This window comes from Pollachius pollachius (genome assembly GCF_949987615.1).
Source record: "Pollachius pollachius genome assembly, chromosome: 2".
Lineage (NCBI taxonomy): Eukaryota > Metazoa > Chordata > Actinopteri > Gadiformes > Gadidae > Pollachius > Pollachius pollachius.
Genome location: NC_136935.1, coordinates 32930469 through 32941910, shown reverse-complemented (window position 1 = coordinate 32941910; position 11442 = coordinate 32930469). Strand labels below are relative to the sequence as shown.

The 11442-nt window shown below is 40.8% G+C and overlaps 1 protein-coding gene across 3 annotated transcripts; it reads right to left on the bottom strand.

The window, feature by feature from the left end:
• Positions 1-6005: 6005 nt before the first annotated feature.
• On the bottom strand, positions 6006-11442 carry LOC307092139 (macrophage mannose receptor 1-like). Of its 3 annotated transcripts, none has more exons than XM_079759041.1 (11): positions 11302-11442; positions 10916-10999; positions 10338-10388; positions 9411-9553; positions 9199-9293; positions 8919-9070; positions 7559-7698; positions 6830-6927; positions 6571-6743; positions 6276-6358; positions 6006-6224 (listed from the first exon to the last, which is right to left on the bottom strand). In XM_079759041.1, the coding sequence occupies exons 1-10, from the start codon at positions 11390-11392 to the stop codon at positions 6279-6281; spliced, it is 1107 nt and encodes a 368-aa protein (XP_079615167.1). In that variant the 5' UTR covers positions 11393-11442; the 3' UTR covers positions 6006-6224; positions 6276-6278. The 3 variants fall into 3 exon arrangements, with proteins under 3 accessions (XP_079615167.1, XP_079615166.1, XP_079615165.1); XM_079759040.1 differs by having other exon boundaries at positions 6006-6209; XM_079759039.1 differs by having other exon boundaries at positions 6006-6358.

Genomic DNA, 11442 nt, shown 5'->3' with positions numbered 1-11442 from the left:
GTTCAAAGGACACGTGATTACTTTTGGAATATTATTTGCATAGTAACAACCCAGGCGGGAAATAAGAAGTGATCCGACGGGGCGCGCTGTGCGCGCTGAAAACAAAGCCGGCGGGAAAAGAGCCCTCTTTCTTCCATCTCGCGTTTCTCACACGATCGCCTGTTTACAAATCCAAGCCAGCTATCTTAACTCTCCTCCGAGCCCGGTCCGAGGTGTAAGGCCTGTCCAGTATCATTAGAGTAATTAAGTAAGCCTTTAATAGGCTGTTCCGCCATGTTCAGGGGAGATCTTTTGGAGAGGGAGTCCCCCGTTTGTTCTCGGCGTTTCTCACACGACTTGGTGACACGTCCATCTTTTATGAGAGATGGCAAGCTTTTTGTTTACATTCTTTATTTGCTCAGAGTCCTCGGCAGGTGTGTGATTAGCCCTGGCACACGAGCGTCGTCTGCGTCATGCCGGGCGTCTCCAGCCGGCCCCGGCACACGAGGGTTACCCACCACTGGAGAGTCTTCGGAGGGGCTCAATTTGTATCCTATTATCCTATAGGAAAATGTCTATTCAGGCCCATGAATAGTTTCATTGGCCTAAATTTTAATAATGCTGTGAAAGAAAGGGAGAAATAAAGAAGAATGCAGCTGGTGTGCACGAGCATTATTCCGTCACCTGCGAGATGGGTAGCCCGGAGACCCCTATTCATTTGCCTAATTTCGGTCAACTTAACAAACTTTGGGAGAAATTATACTGCTATTGTTATGAAGGGTGAGGCTTTCTGATCGAATTAACAGCATGTTTTGATCCGGTAAATGTCATTAGAAAGAAAGAAACAATCGCGTTTTAAAGGGGCCTGGGTAATGCGCCAAGTGGAGACGCCAAAGCGCAAACTTCACAAAGGGCGCTGGTAAATGCCACAGGGGACTTTTGTACCCGCACATTGCTCAAGTTTTTTCCCCAACAAAGGGCATTATTTTATACTTGAATACGTTTCATGCAACAATCGGCTGTTTTCTTCAAACATATTTTCACAGCAAGGTTAACAACAGCGTTATTGTGTGCGCTCCGTCTCACCATTTGGAGCTGGTTCCATGCGCCAAAAGACTTCTCTTCGATTATTCTCCTCCTAAGAAGGTTTTAATCCTCAAAGTTTCGTCTTTATACAGGGCATATATAGATTTATATATATATATAATATATATATAGATAAAAAAACATAAAAAGCAGTCGAGGTTGCGGAAAGAGAAGTTGATAAAATAGTGGCGGGTTTTGGACTCTTGCCAAGTGAAGGAGATAAGCGCGATCTTGCTGTTTTGGGGGAGATACAATGCAATTAATAAAATGGTTCGTTAAACACTTTTAATGCATTTCCCTTTGAAAGACGAACTTTGAAGTACAATCTTTTGTTGATTTGAAAGAATTCAGATCAGTTATTTGGTCAGACTTTAGTGTGTTGTTGAATGATGATGAAAGACACATGTTGCGTCAGGGTGAGCCTTCATGGGACAAACAAAGAGGCAGACAAAACAAAATAACATGTGGTTCATAAACACCCCTGTTGTTTTTAAACCTTTGAGTTTTGATATATGCCTATTTCGTGATACAATTCTGCAGTTACTCAAATGAAATCTTTCAGCCCAATTTATTTTTGCAGCACTATATGAAATAATATTTAGGCTATGTGTCCTGTGATGTCCAATATTCTACAATGCTTATATCTACTCTGAAGCGTTCGCTTTTCTGAATTCAAATTCATGTATTTATTTATAGCTTTTTCTACTGTTTACCTTGATTGTTCAATATATTATTATTATTATTATTATTATTATTATTATTATTATTATTATTATTATTATGCAAGTGTATTTTCAGGCTTTCCTGTATTTATTTGCAGGGCCTCGGTGCTATATCTGCACTAAAATCTGCTCCCATCCGTTATGGCGCATGATGCTCTCAACATGAACACTAGTTCCTAGAATTTAAGAATGCTCGATCCGCAATAAAACACATACACTTTTACACGAGCAACAAAGCAAAGGCACTGATGCAAAAATAACAAATAAACAATGTGTCAACCACAAACCTTACTCTTGTTTTTACAATATTGCCTACAACTTATTTCCAAGTTTGTTATTTTTGCTGGTTTTGTACTTAAAAAAATAAATATATTAAACGTATTAAGAGTCGGCTATAATAATGACAAATTTCCATGAAAACAAAAGTTCCTTAAATAGCAGTAACTTTATTTTACACAACATTCGTAGCATGCTTTATTCATTGTCATTTCAGTCTGTGTCAAATTATATAATGGATCAGCCTACCAGTAAACTAACATTGAAAACACAATCATTTACAAAAACAATCAGTTCAAAATCTCAGCAAAAAATATATATCTTACATTCGCTATTGATTCACGTTAACCGATTCATTCAACGTAGGCCTGTTTGCTTGATTAGCTATACCGTGTAGCCTGTTTGTTTTCCAGTGAAAACCAACCATGCCACAACAGTGGATTAAAAGGGAGCCGTGTGTTAATGCGTCATGTTTGGGACCCACACAACAAGCCCTATCTGTCACAGTGTCGACACCGCGAAGCCGCACTGTGAGGCGGCTGGTCTGTGACCCGTGGTGACCCAGGCGGCGCCCCCACACAATCCTTTAGCTTGGCGCGCCACCCTCCGCCCGGCAGCCACCAGTTCACACGCTCTCTATTCAATCAGAAAAAAACCTTCGGAAATTCACTACGCTCACGCGAAACAACAAATTAGTTTGAACAACGCCCTATCAAAACTCAAACAAAGAACAACACAAACAAATAATGCGTGTAGCCTCTGTTGTGTGCCACAAGTGGATCGTTGTAAGGGTTGTTTTGTGTTTCGGATGTAGGCCTATAATTCATGTTTTGATACCGTTTTTGTGTGTGTGTGTGGGGGGGGGGGGGGGGGAGGGGGGGGGGGGGGGTAAAATACTGATAAATTGCATTCTATTCCATACTCTTCCATTCTATATTTGATGCTATTTAAACCTGTTCAATAGCCTATTGAATCTGCTGTAATATGTTACTATAGGAAGTGTCCTAATTAATACTAAGAAATAGAGGTTTATAAGTACAACGAAAACACAAACTAAAGTGGGATGCTATAGGAAAATCTTTTTGAGTTCCACCAAAACCTTCTACTCGGTTCATTAAAGAACCATGCATTATAATGTTTAATGAATCACCAAGTAGCTTTCTTAGGATAACCTTTTGAGTCCACAAATTCTACCTACTCAATAGTTCTTCAAATAGTCCAGAAGGTGCATGTGTTATATTCCTCTCCATGACGAGCCCCCCTATTCACTGGTCCATCGCCCATCACCAAAGTAATCAACCCCTCGGTGGTCTGGCTCCAGCCTCCATGCACCCTCCGTATCCATCCAACCATCAGCTTCAGTCCCCTGCTCCCTCCTCCTATACCCCCAGCTGGTGAACGGCCCTCCGGCTGGCATGAGGGCCCACCCGGCTGGTACAGGGCCCTCCACCTGATACAGGGCCCAGGCCTGGTGGAGGGCCAACAGACCCTCACTGTCAAGAGGCTCCCCAGGGTTTGTCGTCGTGGCAGGGTTTAGGTTTAGACTGCTTTGACTGGGAAGGCCTGAGGAGAGGAACGACGTGTCCAACAAACCACATATCCAAAGTACTTTGCAAACTGGAAAATACACTCATTAAATCGCCCTTCTGAGAGCTTTATGCACTTGATTGCGTTTAATTTTTGGTAGAATATCTCCGTAACGAGACAGGAAGCAAGGCGTAACTCCAGCATCTGCAGTTCATGGTTTCCAGCCCAGTGAGTCATCCCTCCGAGAGGTCCGCTACAACATAGCAGGCCTGCTGGATTAAGGTTCTGCAGTAACATGGTAGGACTGCTGTATCAGAATTTCTGCTGTAACATAGTAGGATTGCTGTATCCTAGATTATGCCAGGCCTAGAGAAAATAGTTTACTTAGCATCAGAGAGAACACCAACACCACACTGTTACTGTTATCTCACTACATCCATGACCTCATGAATGTAGTGACCTATTCTTATAGTTGAATGAGGGCCAATAGTAAAGACTCAACTTCAATACCATGTTGGAGTGTGAGTTTTGACAATGTTGTACGGCTATGATGTTTCCCGTGTCTGGTCACTGCCTCTAAAAATTACAAAGAGAAGATATAACCTAGATCATCTGGCAGTTCTCATATGTTTTGTGTGTGTTTGATTACATGTCTCAACTGCTCAAAATAACCCCAATCAAAGCTCTACATCTATCGGTGGAACCTAAGAAAATGTGGTTGTGGTGGTGGTCAATTATTAAACAATCAGTACTGGTACTTAATTTCAGATAATCCTTTTTTTTTATTCAGAACGTCTGTCACTTATTTGTAGCGAAACTGCAGCTTTCAGCAAACACATGCAGTATAGAGCTGGAGGGTCAGAGTCCTGGATGAGTCGCTGTGCCCTGACCAGGTGTGCTGACCTGTGTGGTTGGCTGCTATAGGTATGAGGCAAACCCTGTGAATAAAACACATCAAAGACATTTTCCTATCAACTTTTGGGCAAACAGTTAGCAGGCTAATGTAATGCTCTTTTTTTTGGTACACAAAGATCATACCATACTTAATTATAGATGATATACATAGTACAACTTGTGTCCATAAATGACGTTGAGGCAAGAGTTGAAGTAAAGGAAGACAATTTAATTCTACTTGCATGTTTTCACCCGTAGTTCTTACCAGTTTCCTGCTTTCAGTTGTGTCATTTTTTTATGAAACAGGAATTCATTTTTTACTGCCCTATATTTCCCTATTTCCTAGTTTCTGTTAGTGTTTAACTGTGTTAGGAATGATATGCTGTTTGTCTTGGTAAATAAATGTTCTTCTCAATGAGACCAACCTGGTTGAACAAAGGTGAACAGAAAATGGACTAAGGTTGATGAATCGGGGACAGACTGTTTTGCTTTATGATCCCCAAACAGGCTGTTGTTGGGATTTCATTTTCATTTAATTTTAGTTTATTTAATCTCGGAAAACACATTGAGGGAAAAAAACATCCTTTACAATGGTGCCGAGGGCACAGTGAAGGTTAGCAAATTGTCTAAAAAAATAATAATAAAGTAAATAATAAAGTAATAAAGTAAAAAGATAGTAAAGTAAATAAAGTAAAGTGAAATACAATGCAATATAGCAGCATCAATTTGGATACACCAAAATGCACAAAGTTTCAAAAACATAGGATAATATGTATACATGGACTCCAGTTGCCTTTGTTATTGTGATATACTGGTTTGTATGGGACTTGCAGATTTGGGATAGCCAAAGACAGGGCAGGACCTAGTGCTACAGATGCAGAAATATCTGTTTCAGTAATCTGTTGTAAGCATCCCAAATCATCAAAAACTAAGGCTAGGGCCAAAGCTTGCGGCATGGTTCTCTGCAGTGTTGGGTAACATAACCTTTAAAAGTAACTTGTAACATCACATCAATGTGATTCTGTTTGTTGCAGGGGGCTAAAATTCTAATTTAAAATTCTTAGAAATATTACTTTTATGACACGTTTGACTGCAAAACACCGGATATTTGCAATGTCCTGCTTTGCCGAATGTGCGCAACGGCTGGAGTGTTCACACAGCATTCTGCGTCTTTTTGGAGCAGAATGCTCCAAAAAGGACTTTCGTTCTTTTGTTCAAAGACAAGGAACAGTGAATACTACACCACCAATAACATTAAAAGATATCCAGAGTTTTACTATTAGACAAGTTAGCAATATTTTAATGACTATCAGTGAGTGCTTCACGTTTTTTTTATATATTACACTCAATGTTTGATTGTGAAGTATTAGGCGAGAGGGAGAGCATGAGGTAGAAACAGAGTCTGTATGTAATGTCATGTCTACCCTACTGTATCGTTAATAGCATCTCACTACCTCAGGTACACATACGTTGAATGCAGATACCTGCCAAGAAGTAGGAAAGAAGCACTGCGAATGCGTCTGGAGACATCAACATTAAAAGATTGTTTAATATTATTAATATAACAGTGACAAAATGTTACAATCAAAAAAACGTCTAGATACCAAACGCAATAAACAACAAGGTCAACAGACAAAGCCTGGGTGAAGGATGGTTGAAGAGTAACAGCCAGCGTTGTGGACCTCAGGGGAGCAAGGCACGGGGTGTCAGGATGTTCACTAAAAACTGCCAGAAGAAATACTATCAAATAATCAAAGAATCAAACCATCCATATCAGCTGTAACAACATACCTTTCAGATGATGAGCATGGCCACGACAGATAGGAAGACGGTCATAGGAACCAAGGATCCCCAGTAATGGCCATCATTTTTATCTACAGTAAAAATACATCAAAAAGACGGCATATCCAAAACATGAGCATTTAGCATGATTAATGGTGGATAGGTGTGGATCATCTATGGGAATGGTTCTCTCTAGCGTGATTTCCTTTCTATAAGTATACACTCAATACTCCGTCACTGGGCTCCATCATTGCACAACATTATCATGATCAGCAAATCAGCACACGCTACAAAGTCTACAAACCGTCTGGGTACAGGTCCCCCTCCAGAGGCTCCATACCAGCGGCCTTCTCACAGATCCAAAAGTCTGGTGTGTTACACAAGGCATCATTCCAGAAGTTGGGCAGCGTCCTCCCACGTAGTTCTGCACACTCTTCCACGGCATCGACCCCGTTTGGTTCACCAGCTCCCCAGTTCCTGAAACCCAAAAAGACTAGAAGGTTTACCACCACTTCATACCATGAGGCGATCAAGGTACTGCACTCATAAGTCATGAGCCTTACCGAAAAGTTAGGCCTGACCCATCGACCCATTTCCATTCCCCCTCTGTTTCCCTGTCACTCAGTCCAATCCAGTGTTTTCCTATTGATGAAGTGAACTCCTGTTTAGAAAGTATAATATGTCAACAAGACAACACAACTGAGTAGAAAGTGCATACAATCAATCCCACCCAGTCTGGCTGTCCCTGCCCACACACACACGCACAGACACACACACACACACACACACACACATGGACGCACATTACCATACAGACACACACACACACAAACACACACACACACACAAACACATGTCATTACCACACACAAACGTGCACATCAAAGGCTTTATGTCATGCGCAAACTGAAATCACTGTCTGTGGTCCCCCACCTCCTCTTACTCCTCTACAAAAGCATCCAACCCATCCTAATGTACTCTTCCCCCTGCTTCTTCACCCTGCTCACTGTCACCAGCGAAAACAGATTCCTCAAAATCCCACACATAGCATCCAAGATGATCAACCTCCCCACCCCCAGCCTGTCAGAGGCAAATGAACTTGCTATTGCACGCCTGTTATCTGTTGTATATGTGGGAAAATAGTTTATTTGTTATCTGTGTGCCTCACAGTGTTGCTACTCTGTGTTGTGTCTTTTCAAATGTATGCTGCCCTGAAACCAACTTGACTTGACTGTGTAAAAACAATTATCCCCTTGGGGACAATAAAGAACCTAACTAACTAACACACCTACCTGTTCTTCCTTACTGTTGATTACCACCAGGTCAGCATCTCTTTGCTGACAGTCCTTTCTACTGTCCTGCCAGTTCTTCGTGGTATCAGAAAAAAAGTAAAAACTGTTGCCGAAATGCCGCCAGCCATGGCGCAAAAGAACTTGGGTAGAATATAAGAGGAACAACTCAGGAGTCATAGAAATGGTTCATTGTATTCATTGGTTGAGACACACTAATACAACTCATTAAAAAAAGGCTGGATGGATCACAACTGAAACCTGACCCTGTATAATAGATCACAGTGGTATTCGGCACAATTAAAGGGATAAGGATTCCATTGACTAACCAAATGAGTCATGATTAAACATCCATATGGCATTTAACGGTTTCGGTAAGTTATTGTTGCTCTTTTCTTAAAGATTTATGCATTTTTTCTGAAGTAAGATATTTGTCAGAAATAATATATGCATAATCATACATGCACATCATAAAGGGGCCCACACACCGCCCAGATTCAAACCAACGGCCAACTACCCTTATCCAACCACTCCGCTGCCTCTCGTCTGACCCGTTCGGCAGAATAGTTGCATTGAAACACACCGCAAAGACTACTGCCAACTACACAGTAGCGTGTACATTCTGCGCTTGCGTGAGATGCAATGAGTCTCCTTAACAATGGGTGGTGCTAGTCTCGTGGCGCTAGTCTGCCCCTCCCACACAATGTGCTGATTTGCTGGTTGTGTATCAGTAGTGTGCTAGCAGCAAACAACCAATCAGAGCATCCAATGGCTCCAATCCTCAGATCGTCAACAATCTCAGGCTTTTCAAGTTGAATGGCACCAAACCAGCAGACAGAGGGGCTGTTCCTCACAATTGTTACAGTAAAATATGTTTACGGTAAGGTATTGTAACTAAGTATTGTTATGTAGGGTGTTGTCAAGGTAGGTATTGTAGGTAAGTATTGTTACGGTACAGTGTGGTTAAGATAAGGTATTGTAACTAAGTTTTGTTATGGTACAGACAGTTATTCGAAGCAGCTATCAACATGTGACGAGCGATAGCATTACCTAGCTAAACACAACACAATAGTGTAATGTTCGGCCGATGACACTGGAACCTGGAGGGGTAGATGGAATGACCTGCCTGATCTCAGCACCAGCACTGGCTTGTTGTTTAGCTTCTGTGCTCGTTCAGGCAGACCAGGCTAACCCTTATGCCTAAAGTATAATTTGTATTAGCAGCCAGGGCAACACAATGTTTTTTGGCAGTCATAACAAATCTGGCAGGTGGTGCAGTGAATTAACTCACTGGAGAACGGAACTGCAGCACCTTGATGTGAAGAACATTTTATATAAAGCCTTGCTATAAGATCAAACCTACCAGACATAGTGAAAAACTCTGTTTCACCTTGTGCCTTCGTCTCACAGATCCAGAGGTTTGAATCATAACACCACACATCCTTCCAATTGTTGTGCCAGGCTACGCAGTCTTCACCTCCAACAAGATGGTTTGGTTCACCGACTCCCCAGTAACTGAAACTCAGAGAGAATAGCAAGTTTACGACCCTCATGTTTCTACCATGAGGTGATAATCCATGTATGGGTAGCACACTGTCTCTATCAGAGAAGAGAGGCTGCTTAACCAGACTCATAAGCCTTACCTTAAAGTAATGTTGGTACCATCCACCCATTCCCAGTTTCCCTCTGTGCGTCTCAGTCCAATCCAGGGCGTATCATGCCATCTTGAAATAAACTCCTGCGTAAAATAAATGATTTTTCATGACAACGCAGAGACAGATAGACACACACACATACACACACACGCAGACACACACACTAAAACACGCACACACACACGCACACACACACAGACCTGTTCTTCTCTGCTGTTGATAACCACCAGGTCCGCATTTCTTTGCAAGCAGTCATTTCTACTGTCATTCCAGGATTTCATAGTAGAAGACATGAAGTAGAAAGTGTTGTTGAAATACAGCCAGCCCTGTTGTATGTATTCAACTGTTGAATGTAAGAGGGAAACCTTAATTATCAACAGACACTGTTATCTAACTGAGAAGTTGGGACACACAAAAACAACATAAAAAAAACAAAATGGAACTTGATAAAGGAAGATGAACAATCGAAACCTGACCTTATGTAGTATAGCTCATAATGTGACCTTGTGTCGGAGAGCACAATTAAAGCTTGACTCAAATGTCTAAATGGTCATGCATAGGAGTTTAAAGAGGATCATAGGGGGATCTAGCTTCAGACAAGTCACAGAGCTACTGCTGGTACATTTCTCAGTGTCACTGGTTACCATAGAGAATAACTGACTTCCTGTCGCTTTCCTGATCTATCTGCAATCAATGTTACAGTTTTGTGCCCATTACTTTTTTTTCTTCTTTCTTCTCTCTCTTCATTTGTTGCAAAAATGTTATGACTACAAGACGTGTGTAACACCATTCAGCATTAATGAACTGAAGTAAGGTATGGCTCAATGAGAAAGAAAAGAGGAAGCTTGTTTGAGTGACTAAATAGTCTTTTTCAGTCTGTTTCATTTGTACCCATGACATCGTTTAAACAATTGAGATATTTCTTGATGTGCAAAATTCTATTGAAATTACAAACCCTAACAGACATTTTATTTGGTTAATAGTTCAACACACGGATACTCTGTAAGCCTGACAACATAACGTGTGAAGGTTATAGACATTAGAGAGATATTCTAAATGAAACCACAAAAGCAGCAGACATTTTGCAAGGAAAGTCAAAGATTTGAACTATAGATAGAAACACTCACCCATTAAATTCCTGAATTTCTCTCTCTCATCTGTCTTAGGTGTCTGAGAGTCTAAGACGGGACAGAGTGTCCTACAGTTAAAATCAGCTCCAACACAGTTAACCACAATTGTCAATCAAACAGAACATTGTGGCTGAAAAAAAAAGGTAAACCTACAAATGAATCATAATATTTATGAATAAAGAGTATAAATTATGACAAGGGTTTTGGATGTACAAACATTGTTCTTGTTTCGAGAAAAGGTAAGACCTGTATCAAAACACCCCGAACTTCAAGTTTTCAAAACCAAATATTTTCAGCCATTGAGGAGTGGTGATACCGCACCATGATAACACTATGTGCATACATGTGAGTAATAGGCATGACTCCCTGAACCAATCAGGGAAGAGCCTTGTCAGAGATTAGCCATAAACCATCTGAAGTCGAAATTGTCTCACACAGATGCAGATTGAGGGTTAACCAGAACAGATATTCTCACAGAGCATTTAACTTAATAATAGTTGACAGATGGCTGACTGACATATCTACAACTCCATTTTTTGATATTAATAGATTAAGGAAGTATTATTTAGACTCACAGAGACGCAGTGAGATGTTGAGAGTGGCTTGTAGAATACACAGCAGTCCAAAGCCCACAACAATACACTTCAATAGCTTTCCTCCTGATCAGGGGTACAACACACACACACACACACACACACACACACACACACACACACACACACACACACACACACGTAAAGAGTGAGAATACACACGACATATTGATCATACTGAAATATCACGCACATACAAACACACATACAAAGTAAAATCTATGCATTGGTGATAGGGATATGTACTTGAAAACATATTTTTTCTGAATGTATATATATTTCTTTCTTTTGATGTTGGTATTATGTAACCATTAAATATTATTACAATAATTCTTATCTGTTAATAATTCCTCTACAAAGGCTCTTACCAAATTCTCTCTTCACCATCACAGTCCTGAAGACAGGCATGTTCACATATTCCTCAGTGAGTCCAGAGTCCAGTTCATGACCTGTGTCCATAGTTCCACACTATAGTTTGGGGACGGTCTTCTTTAAAACCTGCTTTATGT